This window comes from Sordaria macrospora, chromosome 4 (assembly GCF_033870435.1).
Source record: "Sordaria macrospora chromosome 4, complete sequence".
In the NCBI taxonomy this organism is placed as follows: domain Eukaryota; kingdom Fungi; phylum Ascomycota; class Sordariomycetes; order Sordariales; family Sordariaceae; genus Sordaria; species Sordaria macrospora.
In genome coordinates, this window is record NC_089374.1 from 3173501 (window position 1) to 3190066 (window position 16566).

Genomic DNA, 16566 nt, shown 5'->3' on the forward strand with positions numbered 1-16566 from the left:
TTTCACATCCGTCAGTGTAATGTGGTGGTGTCTCTGTGTTGAAGTACTTGTAGATGGTTAGGCTATCTGGTACGCTTCGAATACTCTACCCATACCGTATGTCATCTTCGGCCCGGCAGAAAACATGCCTCTCAAGAATCAGGGCGTGAAGATCACCTTCTGCACCTTCATGTTATCAAAGAGATTATATCCTTCGACAGCCTCGGCAAGGGGCATGATCTTGTCGAACATAAAGCTATATACGACGGCTGGTCAGCATTTTGGGTCAACTTTGGCACGAACCACACCGATCAGTACTTGCCCAAACTTGTGCTGGTTTCTAGCCATCACCTCCAACGACTCCGGGAAGATGGACCGCACTGGGCACCGGCCCATCTGTACTCTCAAGTTTTTGCTGTTCACCGGATTAGCCAATCATCCCATCTACCATCATTCCACGAGCCGGGGAGCAAAAACTCACTTATACCCATCATTACCTGTCCACGGCAGATCATAGGCTCCCTGGACACCAATACTGCTAATCACTCCGAACGGCCTCAAAAGCTCATACGCCGTCTTGAGCGCCGGCCTGCTCCCGACAACCTCAACCACCGCATCCGCCCCTCTCCCCTCTGTCACCTCCTTAACCCTCTTCACCATGCCCTCCAATCCGACCCCGCCCTTCTCAACCTCCGCAAAATTCAACGGCTCCGCTCCCAACTCCTTCGCCAACTGAAGTCTGCTCTCCACGCAATCCACAGCAAACAGATGCTTAGGCTTGTACTCCAAAGCACTCACGACCGCACACAGTCCCACGGGGCCACAACCAACCACCACCACCGTCGCCTCCTCCGCCTTTAGGTCACCGGGCAACAGCCCAAACGCGTTCTTGGCCCCAAAGTACCCAGTTGGGAAAATATCCGCCATCAACACCAGGGCCCTCTCATCCTCAATCTCAGGCGGAGCCACCACCGCGGTCCCGTCGGCGAGGGGGATGCGGACGTACTCGGCTTGACCGCCGTCCAGCTTGGGGGATCCAAAGAGCAAAGAGGAGGCGCAGCGGGATGAGAAGCCGTGGGCGCAGTAGAAGCAGGTGCCGCAGGAGACAGTGAAGGGGGCGACGATCTTGTCACCTACTTTGATGGTCTTGACGGCGGAGCCGACGGCGTGGGCGGTGCCGGTGAATTCGTGGCCCATGATGAAGCCGGGGGTGGAGGCTTCGCGGCCGCGGTAGGTGTGGAGTTCACTTTGAGGGGGTTTGGTCAGTTAGCTTTTACGGGACGTTGGATATGGGGGTGGGTAGAAGTAAGTCGATAAGTGTGGTGAGTGGGATGGTAGACTAGTAGCTGTCATGATAACATGGAAAAGCAAAAAAAAAAAAATTTAAACAAGAAACCTACGAGCCGCACAAAGCAGTCATCTGCACCTTGACAATGATATCCCTGGGATCTTGCACTGTTCATTCATTCATACGCTAAAGTTAGCCAGCTTCACAAGAAATACTGTAGTGATGGTCATGATGATGATGATGATGTAGATGATGTAGATGGTGATTCCACTGCCACCACTCTAATCCATTTAGGAAGCCCGCGATTTTTATTTTCTGTTTCCCCAGACCTTTCTCGCTGGAGTTCGGAAAAAGGTGATGTGATTGATGGTTGGGAATGAGTGATGAAAGAGCAGGACATGGACATACACTCAGGAATCGGCCTCTCCTGAACAGAAACCTTCTTGGGTCCATCAAAGACCACGGCCTTCATTGTCTTCTTTGGTGGTTCGGTCGACATTTTCGATTCTTTTCTTGGCATTCGGTGATTGCTAGGTACCTAGTACAGGCCTACTCGTAATGGTGTTTGTTGACTTGACTTGAGCTCCGTCTGTTCAAGGAAATTGGCGACTAGATAGGTACACTTCCAAAAGTTGTGTTGTGTTGTAGAAAGAAAGATGGGCGATAATGTCTAGCTGTCGTATGTTGTGACCTTGCCATCCATATACTTGTAAGAGGAGATCGGCTTTTCCCCTCAACTTCCTTTCTTGATTTCATGCATCTCGAGACACTAGTAGTTAATAGTTATGCCCGCCAATATCCGATCGGCTCGATGGATTGTCACTGTCCCGAGGTTAGATACACCTCAGTACATTTGGCCACACCATTGATACTTACTTGGTGGGACTTGGCTTAAGAGCGACCTCGGGAGAACCATAGGAGGGAGGGGAAAATTCGGGGGTTGTGAGGGGTTGGATAGTACTTGAAAGTGGAGTAGCTCCGTCGTAGCATTCATTCAACATATCTTAACGTTAACTACAACACGACGACGTCTATAAAATGTATCGAACGGGTACTGATATTCAATAAATTGCTATATCGCAAAAGCTCATCGCTGGCACTTCTTTTCCCAAGTTGAAACTCATGACTTCTCCAATGTCCAATGTTCCAAAAACGCCCCGTGTCCGATCGTTGTATTTGTTCCCAATTGTCATTATCGTTAGGACTCATGCGATGAACGCCCCTGATCCAACTGTCAACGCCAAGTAGACAAACAGCTACATCAAAACCATTCTAGCAGTTATGTTCTGGTCTTCCGTCTATAAACGTATTCAAAAGGGTGTCGTTCTTCTTTTACTCCTCAGCAATGGCATCACAAACGCCAAGCATAGTCATGCCCAGGAAAGCAAAAAATATGCTCAAGTTCCGGTTATGGCTCAAACTCAAGCTCTCCCCAAAAAGTTGCAGCGCCACGCTGGTCATGATACCCGCCGTAACAGAAAACAGGCATCCATACGCTGTGCCGTTGATAGTGATGTTGCTACGCTTAGCAACCTTAAACCAGAGCACTGCAACCCCGGCGCCCACTGGCTGGCTGAGACCACCGAGCAATGTGGCCCAGACAATGGCCTTGAACCGGCTGTTCAGAGCCATGTACAGGGGCAGGGCCATAGAGAATCCCTCGGCAATGTTGTGGACGAACAGGGCCATGAAGACATTGAGTCCGAGTGAAGGGTTCACGTGGTTGGTGGCGTAAGTGATGAAGCCCTCGGGGAATTTGTGCAGAGCAATGGCGATGACAGTCTGCAAGCCAATGGAGAGGAAGGCGTTCGTCGGTACGTGATGATGGTGTTGAGCTTCGATATCCTCCTCTACCTCTGAACAGCAAGTCTCATGATCGTCTTGGTCGTAATGGTCATGGTGTCCATCGAAGTCGGCGTGGTCTGCGTATCCGACAGACGAGTCTCGGGAAAATGTTCTACTCCGTACCTGATATATGGGACTGTTGAGGGATTCCGGCACCTCGCCCGTCCCTACGGAGCCTCCGGAGCGTAGAACTGGGAAGGTGGCGGAACGTCCGGGATGAGTAGAGCGTGTACCAATGTGCCTGAAGCACTCCTGCCCGCAGGGATCCGTATATCCAAAACATGGGCCATCGCCATCGCAGTGAAGCTTGGTGTCCTTAACAAAAGATAGTACTCTGCTCGTCATCTGGCGTACCGATGGTCTTCTGCTTTGGATGCCAGTTGTGCTGCGGGCCTGCCTCCCAACGGTATGAGAATGGCCCAAAGAATTAGACCTAACTGGTAAATCGGCATGCGCCTCGTGGTCGGCTTCGGTTGGTAGCAACGGGGTTGATTCGGTCGCATGTCCGTTCACCTGGACCATGGTTGGTGTATCTGGAGATTCCGAGGATAGCGTCGCGACGGACTGTCCATGGGTACGGCTCGCCCAAGGCGGCTGGTGATGATGATCATCGTGATGGGCGTGATGGTGGGCGTTTGCGTGTGGGTTATGGGAATGGTCGCACCCAACAACGTGGGAGGGTATAAATCGGTGGAGGACTCGGGAGATGACCTGAATGCCGAAAAAGCCAGCGATGTAACAGCCCATGTTGATAAGACCCGCGGTCTTCTCGTCTCGCCCGTCTTTTTGGAGGTATCGTAAAGCAGATGGAAGCATGCTAAACAGGGCCGAGAATATCTGTACATCTCTCTGTTAGCTCATTGTGTTCTTTAAGAGTGAAGCCACCATCACCTGGTCCTAGGCAGACTAACCATAACCCCAAAACTCAAACTTAACGAGCCTGATATGAAGACATTGCTCTCTTGTATACTAAACTTGCTCTTTTTGTTGATCCAACGGATAGGGATGTCGACGCAAATAATGGTTGATCCGACAATGCATGCTAGATATTGTTGGTCAGCCTGGATACTCGAGGAAGCCCAACCGGTACGATCCGACAGTTCAAGGAGATGGTTACGTACCCAGGCCGCTCACAGCGGTCATGATCCACCCTCGGGTGTCATTGTCGATCCCGGTTGTAAGCATCGCGGGCGACATTGGCTCTGGTGGGAGATTGCCGAATTATTGTTCTACGTCGCCCGTCTGCAGTCGGTCTCCGCAGTCTCTTCTAATGGTGACCTCGGCGTGTGTAGCATAGAAGGAGAGGATGATGGATAACTCTGCTTGCGGGAACAGCGAAAGGTCGAGTAGCGTAGCTGTAGAAATCGTGTGTATATCGGTATGGGTTGAGGATGTCCAAGAAATAGGAGTTGGCGTTAACAGAAGTCGGATGGATGAGCGAGTGTCACCAGTTTGATAAAGACGGCGTTGGGATGGAAAAGGCGGCGAGGCAGGATCAGGCGGAGGCGAGAATCGACAGGTCGCGTTTGAGAACCTCAACGGCCACACCCAAGCCCAGACAATTTTATGACACAAGACAATCAACTGGAGCCTGCTCTTTGTCCCTTGTCGGCGGGTATGGGTTTGGCTTAGGTTGGTGATGCGGAATGGCGTTTGTAGATCGAAACTTGGGTCAAAGATGGTGTGGGCTAGTTTTGAGAACCTTGCTGGTTCACGATAGCCGCCCCCTGGATGAGCTGTTGGCAGTCGCAAAGGTAAGCAGGTGATCAGATTGGATGGAAGAAAAAAAGCCAATGGATCAGATTTTTCTGTCGGTCGGGAGGTATGGAGTGTAGCGCCGAGTGCGGAGAAGACAATGCAGGGCGGATGCCGGTGGAAACTTAGGTTGCAGCCTTGGAGGATTGTCGGCTGCAAGGAGCTGGCAGGTCGACAGGATCTGCTTATCTGCTACTGTAAAGTCGATGTTTGACGTTCAAAGTCGATTGATTTTGGAGATATCCAAGCTGAGGTTGTCAAGGCGAACAAGTGCGGCTCTCGCAGGCTTTTTAACAAGGACCATCCGTTAGTCGTGATAAGAAGCAGCGAAAGGGACAAGGATCGTTGATCAATGCCATCATAGGTCCCCTTCTTGGCATTGTTGACAACAAATCCCCAATCTTGACTTGGCCCACTTTGTCAAGCTCTTTTGTCCGCTGTCGTTGACCATTGTCCATTTTACGTGCTATTTGATCTAGCATCTTCTCTAGCCTCACATGGGCGAGTCAGGGCCCGTCAGTCGGACTTTTTGTGCTTCCAAGACCGAGAAGACTACGAGTACTTGTCCGTACCTCTAGGTATACCAAACCGTGATCCGTCGGGACGGTTGATAAATTGCTCCATCTCAGGCTCCCTGACAAACCTGTGTGTCTAAAGGACTGAAGAACATCCTAATTCAATCACTATGGCTATGCGCTGGATCAGATGAAGATTGTTTCAAGCCCATGTGTTTGTGATATGGTACTGTACGGTACAGTGTGTGGTTGCCGGTGGACACGTGGGGTAGATGTTGCCGACCTCCCCACTATCGCTCGTCGCCGTGTCACCCACCGGGGAAGCCGGGGTCATTGGGTCGGGTGTCCCTTGCTGCATGGGGCGGCCGAGATACCGCGGGAGCGCGGGTCGCAAATCGCGGGTCGCGGATCATGGATCGTGGTAAATTTTAGCTTTAGCGTCAGGCGTCTTTAACTTTGCACCTTCTCTGAATCTCATCACTACCGACCTCCCCTTGTGCGCAACCCAACCGACCGCAAGCAGGCCCCCCACCAAGAGAGACCTGCCCACCATGTCGAAGGCTACCATCGCCGTTATTGCCGCCGTGAGCGCCGCCGGTGGTGCTGCGGCCACCGCTGCCATGTTCTCCCTCAAGAGTGACAAGAAGATCGACACCCCTCTCAACGCTCCCGTCGCTACTTCTCCCAAGCCCGCCCCAGTCCCCGCCAGCCAGGTCTTCAGCGCGCCCGCCCCCGTTCCCGCTGCCGCTCCTCTCCCTCCTGCCGCCGGCAGTCCCAAGATCGTCGACCCCTCGGGCCTCTTTGAGTATGGCTTCCCGGGCCCCGTCGCCGACCTGGCGACCCGCCAAGGCTTCGTGTCCTCGTACGACCGGCGCAGCAAGAACCCTCACTGGACAGTCGAGCACATCACGCCCGAGTCCTTGTCCATCTCCAACGGCGACCGCAAGAAGTCCACTTTCCTCGAAGACGACGCGATCCCCGAAAAGTTCCGCGGCAAGCTCAAGGACTACTTCCGCTCCGGCTTCGACCGGGGCCACCAGGTTCCCGCCGCTGACTGCAAGTGGTCGCAGCAGGCCATGGACGAGACCTTCTACCTGTCCAACATGTGCCCGCAAGTGGGCGAAGGGTTCAACCGCGACTACTGGGCGCACTTTGAGGATTTCTGCCGTCGCTTGACGAAGCAGTACCCTTCGGTCCGCATCGTCACGGGCCCGCTATACCTGCCCAAGCGCGACCCCCAGGATAACAAGTGGTACGTCAAGTACGAGATGATCGGGCAGCCGCCCAACGTCGCCGTGCCGACGCACTTTTACAAGGTCATTTTCGCCGAGGACGGCAACAAGGGCGGAAACGTTGCGCTGGGCGCCTTCGTGCTGCCCAACGCCAAGATCCCCAACGATAAGCCGCTGCAGGACTTTGAGGTGCCCCTCGAGGCGGTCGAGAGGGCCAGCGGTCTCGAGTTTGCCAACAAGTTGCCGGTGCAGAGGCGGAAGAGGCTGTGTGCGGAGACGAACTGCTCCGTTATTGTGAAGGAGTATGCTCAGAGGCAGAACTCTTTTGGCAGGAAACAGTAAGGGGGTGGCGTACGTAATATTAGGAGAAGATAGAGAGACTTGGATCGTATAAGGGCCGGTATTGTTCAAGATATACTCTTGTACACACTCTTCTTCTTGAGTTGGAGAAGGGCTGTTGGGGATGAGGTCGATGGGGATGAGGTCGATAATGGGGAAGCAGCGGAGAACTTGAAGGCCCCTGCGAGGCTTATCCTACTTGCATATAGGCGGGTTGTGCATAGCATCATACATGAGCATAGTTTAGCGTTTATAATTATACCCATTTGGAAGGGAACAGGATCATTACACATTGCGATGCACCGTAAAATGGACACAACCAAGTCAGTGAACTCACTCGGCAAAGCCATGTTTATCGGTACCACACTTCGATAACTAGATGAGGCTTACTCGTCTGGGCTAGAAACGCCCTTAGACTGCGGAAGGGGTCAGAGGCGTTTCTAGACCTGACGAGTACCTATCATTACATCTTTTACATCTCTTCTCGGTCCTTTGAATGTCTTTCTCTCATTTCCCGTAATTTCCTTCTTCTCATGTCCCTTTCGAGACTCTCGCCACACCCTGTTCTCCCACCATGTTCCCCCCGCCCGTTGAGTCACCGAACAGTGATGGACTGCCCAACCAACCTCCTCAAAGCTAAATAGCATAGCCACAAAAAGCAGAGCTACATCTCTCCTCCGCAATTTCTCCCACCATCTTATCTTATACGCGTATAATTGCCCTTGCTCTGCTCCATCCTCAGGCTCTCTTCCTGGCTAGGCAGCGGCGCGCGTCTCCTGCCCGAAGAGTCATACTGGTCGTTACCACCGTCCGCGTGAGTAACTCCTCCTGGGATCATAACACCACCGGGAATCGACGGCGGAGGCGCGAACCCAGGAGGGGGCATAGGGAAGCCCGTGGCGCCCGGCGGGGGGATAAGGCCAGGAGGTAGCATTCCGGGAGGCGGCATCGGTGCACCAACTGAGCCTGGCGGCGGCGGCGGTTGGATTCCGTGCTTCTTCATCATCTCGGCGATCACGCTCGGGTCGGGAGGATTCTTCAGGTCAAAGCCGGGAATGGGCGGCGGGGGGACACCAGCAGGCAGACCGGGCATGCCGGGTATGTGGAACGGGAGAGGAGGCGGCACACCCGCGGTACCGCCGACGCCAGGGATGAGGGGCGGCGGCGGCATAACACCGCCGCCAGGAACTTGCTGGAGAGGAAGGCCGGGAATGCTGGGGAAGGAAAGACCGGGCATAGGCATTCCGCCGCCGCCGACGCCGGGCTGCCCCTTAATGGGCATCTTCTGGTCCACCAGGCCGTCCATCTCGTCCTCCAGCTCCTGCTCCTCTTCGACTTGCCGCATGTGACGGCCGCCGCGGCGGTCCCAGGTGCCTTGGGCTTCGGCGGCTGCTTCGCCGATGTGATACCGGTCGTTGAAGGACTCGGGAGCTTCGCCGGGTCTGGCACGGGACCAGAAGCGGGTGATGCGATCGTTGGATCCCGAGGCGAGGATGTGGCCGAGCGGATGCCAGTCGAGCGACCAGATGGCGAAGTCGTGGGCGTAAGGGATTCTATGGGCTGGGTAGATGGGTTGGGCAGGTGCAGAGGAAGGGTCGGTGCTGTCGTAAACTGCCGGAATCGGCATAACTGAGCCGTCGGGTGCGGTGTTCGGCTCGTCAAGGAGGTAGTGGAATAGCGAGCCGTCGTTGCCGCCGGTGCTTAGGAGGTTGGAGTGGACTGGATGCCACGTCAAGGTCGATATGTCCTTTTCGTGGCCCCTAAGAAGAGCGATGTCCCGCATCATTCGGAGATCGAAAACTCGAGCTGTTTGGTCCCTGGCCGAAGTTGCCAGGCAGTTTCCTTGGACCCTCTCGAAGAGGGTTTTGGTGATGGTGTTCTTGTGCCCGTGAAGCGTTGTCAGGCATCTACCTGTCCTGGGATCCCACAGCTTGACCAAATGATCTTTCGAACCAGAGACAATCAGGCCTTTACTGGGATGCCAGTCGCAACTTTTCGCGTCCCAACCATGCCCTGTCAAGGTCATATCCGTCGTGCCGCCAGCAAAGTCAAAGACTTTGAGTGTCTGATCATCTGATGCCGTGACGAATTTGGTGTCGTTGGGGCTGAAGGCGAGGTCGCGGATGGGATCTGTATGACCCCTAATGCTCTCGACGTTGTTGAAATTCGGCTGCCAATATTTGATGAAACCGTCGTGATCTGCAGACACGAGCCAGTCGTCGCTGTGGGAATATACTAGAGCACGAATGGCAGAATCATGGGCCTGCATGATCGTTTCGAAGTTGAATCCAGTGCCGTTCCAGAGCGTAAACTCTCCACTGCTGCTAGCAGTCAACAACCTTCGTCCCTCTGGCGTCCATCGTACAACATTGATAGGGTGCTTGATTTTGTTGAGGGAAGAGTGAAGATGCCGTGATGGTACCGAGTCTGCTGGGTTGGTGACTCGGGCGTACGGTGGTAGAATCTATATCAGAAGTTAGCGTGGATCAGTGCGTCTCATGGCTCACATTTGTCCTCACATCCACAATATAACTAGGACTGGGCCTTTCAACTTCTCCAGCATACGATCCTCGGTATCTCGGTTGCCTGTGGCGCATGTAGTGAACTACTGAAGCACCATAGTCGGTGACGGGGCCTGAGTCTGGGGTTAGTTTCTTCATTGGCGAACGGATTGTGAATAACAGGTGCTATCGAGCTGGGTGAGGGAAAGAATGCCACGGGGGCAGCCGGGGATGGTGATGTGAGACGATGGCAGTGGGGCTTGGGAACGGAGGGTGAACAAAAAGTGAGAATCAAGTGAGAAGGGCGAGTGTCAACGTGGTTGAGCGTATTGACGTCGGTGATGTCCAGGCCATGGTCGGCAACAAAAGCTACGCCATCACGGAGCAAACGGATAACTGTTGTCACCTGGGACGCCGTCATGATTGATGGACAGAATATTGTGATGTATGGTGTCTGGCAACATGGACTGTGTATACAAGGTATATTCGCTAGAGGTAGAACTTGGTCGTATCCGAAGCATGAACTTACGTCTGCCTCTATTTCGGGGCGGGCCGTCGTGCCCTCCTCCCCCTCCATAGCCCTTGTCATGATCTCCCCTGTGCTCGTATGACATGATAATCAAGCGACTGAATTCTGAAGCCGACGCGGTTGAATGATGATGACTTTTGGTCGCGTTTGAGGATGATGGTTTGTTTCTCCTAAGCGCGTGTAATTCTCTGAACTTTTGTGATGACGGATGTCTAAATGTATTCAGTTATTAGCTGCATGCTCCACCCTGAACTTTCAAGGACGGATAGACTCACTTCACTTGAAGCGTTATTTGTTGGAGTTGTGTTGGTGGTTTGGTTGGACAGGCCGCAAGGTGAACCAGTGATGAAGGTTGAATGGAAGTCGGCAGATGGTCTGTGCCCTGGTGGTTTCGTTCAGGAATGGCAGGCTGCAACAAACGCGGCCGGCATCCCTCTAGTGCACGGGCCAAGCCTTCCGCTTGAGTTCACAGCGCCTGCCTCCACTGCCCGTGTTGATGATGTTTCCATCCCAACCACAGCAGGAACGCTTCAGGTCAGCCCTGAACAGTTGCCCATCCGAGTTCACTTTACGAAGAGTCAATGCTTCCGGGCATGGGATGGAAGAGGGATGGAAGAGGCCCCGTCACTTTATCTTACCGTAAAGGTACTACCACCTATACACACAAGAACCACGGTTTCCAAGTTCCCTTTCCTAGCCCCTATTCTTCAACGGTTTGTGCAACAACAGACAGATAGAATGGCCTGGTTGGTGATCATGTTTGAGTATATGTTATGATCTTTTCTCTTGTCCAAGTTCTCTATACAAGTAAAGTATTCACCATGTGGATTACATATTCTTGCTGTGTCTTTCCTTTTATATGATTGTTACCGGTTAATGAAGTGGTAACGCACCACCCCTGCCCTTGCACCTGTCAATGCCCTGGATACTTTCACATGCATCGAGGGAGCTTCGACCTCCAATTTTTAAGGCTCCGTGAACTCCCTCCCTTTCCAGCTCCCGTTATTCTAGCTTCAAGTGGAAGGGGCATCTTGAGTTACATTCGTGTCCCACTTCTTCAGGTGAGGATGCCCAAACAAGGGTCCATTGCATGGAACTTGAAATCTCGGAGCGTGGAGCTAGAACGACATCAACGGAAATTTCGTCTTGGATTGTCGCTTCTGTTTCGGAGGCCGAGAGTTACAGACCTTGAAGACAACGAGGTTGTATAATATGGGCTCCAGGTACGGTAGCGGGCGGTGGCCGTTCATATAGCGGAACCGTAACCCCTTTTTGGTCCTCGAAATAAACAATCCCTAGTTCCCTGTATTTCAGGGTTGTTACTGGATTGTAACTGGAACGCCCGGTCACCAATTTCGCGTGCTGCTATAGCCATCTGTGTGTGTGTACGCTACAGAGCTTCCAAGACCACCTCTAGCTAGACGTAGCTGCCCTTCTTGTCTCTTGAACAACCTCAACCAACGGATTCATTCCACAGACTCCGTCCAAAAAGGTTCCCTTGCATAAAATGTTATCATACCCTCGGCCTCCACCGTGTCATTCCGAGGCTTTGACCGTTTAGAAAAACTTGATCTTCGGGGCAGGGTCCGGCGGCGTGCCCCAGCCAACATTGACAGCGACCTGTTCGTAGCTAAACTACGAGCAAGCGCCCAACCCGACTCGGCTTGGCCCGGAGATACACACACCCTTGCCACCTTCATTCACACTTTATTTCATGAATATACAATAACAACGACACCCCTTCCTCATCCCACGATCAAATTCTTAAGCTACAGACAAAGGGATATTTCACAACTCTTCAGCTACTTCATCCATTGCCGGCGTATGCTTGCAAGATGAGTAGTCCAACGACGACGGCAACGGGGCTTGACCCCGCTGTCCAGAACGACAACGTCATCCGTCGGACTCATGGTCCAGAAAACAGCAAAATTTCTAATGGCGAGGCCAATGGCTCCGTTGACAGCGATAACGACACCAGAAAACAAATGAAGAAGGCAATTCGGAGTAAATATCGTCATGTCGAGGCCGTTCACTCTCAGTCAAGACCATCCTGCCTGAGCCATGACACGACCGAGAGCCCCAGCTTCCTCGGGTTCCGCAACCTGATGGTCATTGTCTTGGGTAAATATCTTGACCCCTTTTCATATTTGAAAGATATCAGTTGGCTAACGGTATTTCCAGTTGTCGGCAACCTTCGTCTCATCATTGAAAACATCCAAAAGGTTGTGCCATCTCCTAGGAAGCTCACTTTAACCAGTCTATCTGTATTAGATCAGACAGCTAACGTCCCCAACAGTACGGCGTCCTTATCTGCATCGGCTGCCATGACTTCCGCAAATCCGACATCAACATGGGGCTGCTCCTCTACTTCCTGATCCCCTGCCACCTCTTCATCGCCTACATCATCGAGTACTACGCCGCCGTCCAGGCCCGTGCTGAGCGTAATGCAGCCAGCGAGGCCAAGAAAGGGGAGGGGAACCACCAAGACGGCACCAGCAGCCCGACTGAAGAACAGCACCGCAAGTTCCAGTCCACCTGGAAACTCGTCCGCCTCCTCCACGCCATCAACGTGACCACCGCCCTCGCCCTCACCTCGTACGTGGTCTACTACCATATCCACCACCCTTTAATCGGCACCCTGACGGAGGTGCACGCCATCGTGGTCTGGCTCAAGACGGCCTCGTACGCATTCACCAACCGCGACCTGCGCCACGCCTACCTGCACCCGGCCCGCGGCGAGCTCGACGCCTTACCAGAACTGTACGCGCAGTGCCCTTACCCGGAAAACATCACCATGGGCAACCTCTGTTACTTTTGGTGGGCCCCGACACTGGTCTACCAGCCCGTCTATCCACGCACCAACAAGATCCGCTGGAGCTTCGTGGCCAAGCGATGTGGCGAGGTAGTTTGCCTGAGCGTGTTCATCTGGTTCACTTCGGCGCAATACGCTACTCCTGTGCTGCGCAACTCGCTGGATAAGATCGCTTCGCTCGATATCCCGAGCATTGTCGAGCGCCTGCTAAAGCTGAGCACCATTTCCTTGATCATCTGGCTGGCGGGCTTCTTTGCGTTATTCCAGAGCTTCCTGAACGCGCTGGCGGAGGTGATGAGGTTTGCGGACCGGTCGTTCTACGATGAGTGGTGGAACAGCGAGAGCTTGGGCGTGTACTGGCGCACGTGGAACAAGCCGGTCTATCAGTACTTCAAGCGCCATGTGTACTCACCGATGCGGTCGAGGGGGTGGAGCAATGGGACGGCAAGTTTGGCCGTGTTCTTTTTGAGTGCCGTGTTGCATGAGTTGTTGGTTGGTGTGCCTACTCATAACATTATTGGTATGTCCTCTCTTTTTTTTATTCCTTCAATTTCACAGTCGTTGTTAGGACGATCATGTTTAACTGACACAAATCCCAACAGGCGTCGCTTTCCTCGGCATGTTCCTCCAGTTGCCGCTCATCCAGCTCACCAAGCCCTTGGAGAAGAAGACGTCTCCAAACGGCAAGCTGCTGGGCAACACCATCTTCTGGGTCTCCTTTACCATCTTTGGTCAACCTTTTGCCGCCCTCATGTACTTTTACGCGTGGCAGGCCAAGTATGGGAGCGTAAGCAAGATGGCTACTATGCAACAGCTTGTCGAACAGGGGCAGGGGACTTGCCCTCCTCTTGGTTAGTTGAGTGTGGTTGGCTTTATTTGATCGCTTGGGGGAAGAAAAACACGGGGGAAGATAGATACTGGACATAATCAAAAGGGCAGTGAAATGAGATTCTCAGTTGGTGTTCAGGCATCATCTGTATGAGGTTCCTTGATAGACCGATTTGCTTCAGCCATGGTGTTCGAGGGCGTTATACCGGGGCTACGATGTTATTGTGTACGTAATAAACAAGGGCAATATGGTACGGCACCGTTTTCTTGGGACTGGTTGAACTATTTGATTTTGATGAAACTTTCTGGATCTATTCTTTTCATCCTGTATATCAAGTAAAGAGACAACATGCGAAAAGCAATGGCTCCCTTTCAAGAGCACCATCCCAAAACCAGATGTCCAAATCAGGGAACAAATGGAATCTTGGTTCCCACCCTCCTCCGATAATCCACATACTCTTGCCCAAAGAACTTAATCAAGAACTCCTCCTCATGCCTGATTCTCGAACTAAAGAACTTCCACAGCACCGCCGCATAAGCCACGAAGCTAACGGCATTGCCCATAGCCATCTGCGTCCCCAACGCCCACCAAAAGAACCCAAAGTAACTCGGGTGTCTGAATTTCCCATATATCCCCGACGTCACCAGCACATGCGCCGAGCTACGCTGGCGCTGCACCAAGTGGTTGAAGCTCGGTCCTGCCTGCACCATGGCCACACTGCGCACCACCTGGCCGATGACTGTCAGAGCCAAACCAGCCAGACACAGCAGCGCGCCGGTGCCGAACGGCGCCCACGCGCGGTTCGGCCACAAGATGTTGGTCAACAGACATTCGAGGGTCGCGAAGCCGTGCGCGATGGCGTAGCCGGGCCAGTTGGCCGTCAGCAGGAAGGACTTGACATCGGCGGCGCGTGTGTTGTAGGCGGCTGTGGTCCAGAACTCGAGGAAGTGGAAGGTCGCGAGGGCGGCGAGAAAGAAGGGCAGGCGCCAGAGCGGGCTCGATGTATATAGAAGGGTTGCGCCGGTTGCGCCGACGCCGATGGTCAAGGCGATACCGAGGCAAAAGGAGCGCGTGGCGATGCCAGCTAGGGACTTGGGTTGGTAGGGGAAGTAGACTCGGTCGTTGACGAGGTTGGAGTTGGAATTTGCGCTGGTTGGGCTATCGGTTGGAAGGGAGAGGTCAGCTTCTTCCGTAGAGTCATGAGTAGTGGAATCGGTAGCGGTGGTGATGTTGATGTGGGTGGTTTGTCCGCGCGAATGCCGACGGTTGTGGGTAGATGGACCACCACTGCGACCAGTAGCCAAAGGCATCGACGGCGAAGGTATTGACGGAGATCCAGACATGGTAAACTAATCTGGTGATGTAGTGCAAAGGAGTGGGGAAGGTGGGCAAGACACTTTGGCGACAGCGAAGTGAGAGGTAGCAAAGATACATATCATATGCTGGCACCGCACCCGGGGACGGCAACGCCGCAACAGAGAACAATGGCAAGAAAACCAAACAATAGAATTTAGGAGAGACTTACCCATCTTGCGACCACTGGCGCACGTTGGGTGAGGATTCCATTATTTCGAACGCCTGTCAATTGCAGGTTTCCGGGTGCGGAAGAGCTGATGGTACGTATTCGTTGAAAGGTCGGTCGGGATGCGGTCGAGAAAGCGATTCGCGATTCGGTCAAGGTTGAGGTGTTTGTAGTCGTAGATATTGTTGTTGCGCCCCCACCATTTCCTTTCTCATTGTCGTCTGACACGCCAACCGATTTCCCTCCCTTGCGTCAAAGGCCGGCACAACAAAGTGGTGATGTTGGGAAGATGCGAAGGTGGAATAACTAGGTAATATCAGTAAATATCAGAACTGCAATGCACTTCCCTAGGCTCGGTCGACTCGGCCCCGGATGCCCGTTGTGCCCCCGCCTCGAACCCGCTGACAGCGCTGCGTACAGGGGCCGGGGTGCTGTGAACGTTATGACGCAACGTGGAATCCCTGCAAGCAATTCCAGTCCCATGGACAGGGCATAGCCTGTCCACTGTTTACAGAGCCCCTGACGCGCCTGTGAGGTGCCCTGAGGTGCTCCTAGAGAACGCCGTATCGTCCGGATCCCTGATCGCCATGTCCAGAAAAAGGGGTCTCAGGGGTGAGTTGGTTGGATGGGTTCCATCCAAAAACATGGCGTTCCCTCCCGGGGCCGTCTTCACCTCAGCTTAACGTTGGGCTCTGTGCCTGAACAGACGGTGGACGTATGCTGAACACTCCCAGAAAGCACATAGCTTATTGACCTTGCAGAGAAGCCAGACGTCCCACTAAAGACCGCCCTGGATTCTGAAGGACGACAAGATCAAGATGAGCACGTTGACCCAACCCCAGATGAAGGGGATCCACGTCGACATGGTGAATGCGCCCGCCTTGTAAGTAGCTCCCACCACCAGCCCAACAAGACTTCCGGCCAGCAGAGCCTCGGCGCCAGCAACAGCAGCATAGAGCAAAGGGACAAGCCAAAGGAACTTCCAGTTGGACTTCTTCTTGCCCACTTGCATCATGAGGGCGATGCCGGCAGCGCCGAGGTGGACAAGGCCATAGATAATGAGGGTCCAGAGAAGCGTGAAGCGCCACATGTCCCCGAGGTCGTAGAGGCTGTACGTGTCATGTTGAGGAGGCCAGTGTAGTGAGGGAAAGGGAGGAGTAACATAGCCAGCTGGTTTATCGCGCCGGATGATACTGCAAGTATGGTTGTTAGCAGTCTTCAATACACCACATTGGGGAACTAGTCAAAACCCGTACGAGGGAGTCTCCATGGGAGATGATGCCGGTTCCATTGAGTTGCAAAGACAGAGCCTGGCCAGATGTTGGCTATTTTGTGGTGTGTAATGTCTAGTGGCATGAGATTGATTGGTGTAAAGCCTGAAAAGTGGCTGGCTTGGTTGATGCTGCTTGTCTGATGGTAT

The 16566-nt window shown here is 53.4% G+C and overlaps 7 protein-coding genes across 7 annotated transcripts; 2 read left to right on the forward strand and 5 right to left on the reverse strand.

The window, feature by feature from the left end:
- Positions 1-11: 11 nt before the first annotated feature.
- SMAC4_00118 (uncharacterized protein) lies at positions 12-1996 on the reverse strand. The gene is made up of 5 exons (XM_003351530.3): positions 1676-1996; positions 1380-1434; positions 461-1225; positions 302-394; positions 12-235 (listed from the first exon to the last, which is right to left on the reverse strand). Exons 1-5 carry the CDS (start codon positions 1785-1787, stop codon positions 139-141), a joined length of 1122 nt encoding a protein of 373 aa, XP_003351578.3. The 5' UTR covers positions 1788-1996; the 3' UTR covers positions 12-138.
- A 293-nt stretch (positions 1997-2289) lies between these two features.
- Positions 2290-4854, reverse strand: SMAC4_00120 (uncharacterized protein). The gene is made up of 3 exons (XM_024655161.2): positions 4234-4854; positions 4024-4154; positions 2290-3949 (listed from the first exon to the last, which is right to left on the reverse strand). The coding sequence occupies exons 1-3, from the start codon at positions 4307-4309 to the stop codon at positions 2600-2602; spliced, it is 1557 nt and encodes a 518-aa protein (XP_024510981.1). The 5' UTR covers positions 4310-4854; the 3' UTR covers positions 2290-2599.
- An 893-nt stretch (positions 4855-5747) lies between these two features.
- SMAC4_00121 (uncharacterized protein) lies at positions 5748-7229 on the forward strand. Its single transcript, XM_003351532.2, has one exon. It carries the CDS (start codon positions 5934-5936, stop codon positions 6954-6956), a length of 1023 nt encoding a protein of 340 aa, XP_003351580.1. The 5' UTR covers positions 5748-5933; the 3' UTR covers positions 6957-7229.
- A 70-nt stretch (positions 7230-7299) lies between these two features.
- Positions 7300-10314, reverse strand: SMAC4_00122 (uncharacterized protein). The gene is made up of 4 exons (XM_024655163.2): positions 10259-10314; positions 9984-10195; positions 9473-9588; positions 7300-9417 (listed from the first exon to the last, which is right to left on the reverse strand). Exons 2-4 carry the CDS (start codon positions 10066-10068, stop codon positions 7651-7653), a joined length of 1968 nt encoding a protein of 655 aa, XP_024510982.1. The 5' UTR covers positions 10069-10195; positions 10259-10314; the 3' UTR covers positions 7300-7650.
- A 1002-nt stretch (positions 10315-11316) lies between these two features.
- On the forward strand, positions 11317-13793 carry SMAC4_00123 (uncharacterized protein). Its single transcript, XM_066089385.1, has 4 exons — positions 11317-12104; positions 12165-12205; positions 12280-13315; positions 13398-13793. The coding sequence occupies exons 1-4, from the start codon at positions 11819-11821 to the stop codon at positions 13649-13651; spliced, it is 1617 nt and encodes a 538-aa protein (XP_065946881.1). The 5' UTR covers positions 11317-11818; the 3' UTR covers positions 13652-13793.
- A 134-nt stretch (positions 13794-13927) lies between these two features.
- SMAC4_00124 (uncharacterized protein) lies at positions 13928-15416 on the reverse strand. Its single transcript, XM_003351535.2, has one exon. The coding sequence runs from the start codon at positions 14965-14967 to the stop codon at positions 14029-14031; it is 939 nt and encodes a 312-aa protein (XP_003351583.1). The 5' UTR covers positions 14968-15416; the 3' UTR covers positions 13928-14028.
- Positions 15417-15924: 508 nt separating this feature from the next.
- Positions 15925-16437, reverse strand: SMAC4_00125 (uncharacterized protein; the record flags this gene model as incomplete). Its single annotated transcript, XM_003351536.1, has 2 exons — positions 15925-16339; positions 16403-16437. 2 exons carry the CDS (start codon positions 16435-16437, stop codon positions 15925-15927), a joined length of 450 nt encoding a protein of 149 aa, XP_003351584.1.
- Between the last annotated feature and the right edge of the window lie 129 nt (positions 16438-16566).

Excerpts from the sequence above, each read along its gene's own strand:
- SMAC4_00120 (XM_024655161.2), bottom strand. The coding sequence starts at position 4,309 with ATGTCGCCCGCGATGCTTACAACCGGGATCGACAATGACACCCGAGGG. Across the intron at positions 4,155-4,233 it reads GACCGCTGTGAGCGGCCTGG|CATGCATTGTCGGATCAACC; the intron begins GTACGTAACCAT and ends AACAATATCTAG. Across the intron at positions 3,950-4,023 it reads GTTTGAGTTTTGGGGTTATG|ATATTCTCGGCCCTGTTTAG; the intron begins GTTAGTCTGCCT and ends AGAGATGTACAG.
- SMAC4_00123 (XM_066089385.1), top strand. The coding sequence starts at position 11,819 with ATGAGTAGTCCAACGACGACGGCAACGGGGCTTGACCCCGCTGTCCAG. Across the intron at positions 12,105-12,164 it reads CCTGATGGTCATTGTCTTGG|TTGTCGGCAACCTTCGTCTC; the intron begins GTAAATATCTTG and ends CGGTATTTCCAG. Across the intron at positions 12,206-12,279 it reads TCATTGAAAACATCCAAAAG|TACGGCGTCCTTATCTGCAT; the intron begins GTTGTGCCATCT and ends CGTCCCCAACAG.
- SMAC4_00124 (XM_003351535.2), bottom strand. The coding sequence starts at position 14,967 with ATGTCTGGATCTCCGTCAATACCTTCGCCGTCGATGCCTTTGGCTACT.
- SMAC4_00118 (XM_003351530.3), bottom strand. The coding sequence starts at position 1,787 with ATGCCAAGAAAAGAATCGAAAATGTCGACCGAACCACCAAAGAAGACA. Across the intron at positions 1,226-1,379 it reads ATGACTGCTTTGTGCGGCTC|TGAACTCCACACCTACCGCG; the intron begins GTAGGTTTCTTG and ends ACCCCCTCAAAG. Across the intron at positions 395-460 it reads ACAGGTAATGATGGGTATAA|CAAAAACTTGAGAGTACAGA; the intron begins GTGAGTTTTTGC and ends TCCGGTGAACAG.
- SMAC4_00122 (XM_024655163.2), bottom strand. The coding sequence starts at position 10,068 with ATGTCATACGAGCACAGGGGAGATCATGACAAGGGCTATGGAGGGGGA. Across the intron at positions 9,589-9,983 it reads GCCCCGAAATAGAGGCAGAC|GCCCCGTCACCGACTATGGT; the intron begins GTAAGTTCATGC and ends CCCCAGACTCAG. Across the intron at positions 9,418-9,472 it reads GTCCTAGTTATATTGTGGAT|ATTCTACCACCGTACGCCCG; the intron begins GTGAGGACAAAT and ends CTTCTGATATAG.
- SMAC4_00121 (XM_003351532.2), top strand. The coding sequence starts at position 5,934 with ATGTCGAAGGCTACCATCGCCGTTATTGCCGCCGTGAGCGCCGCCGGT.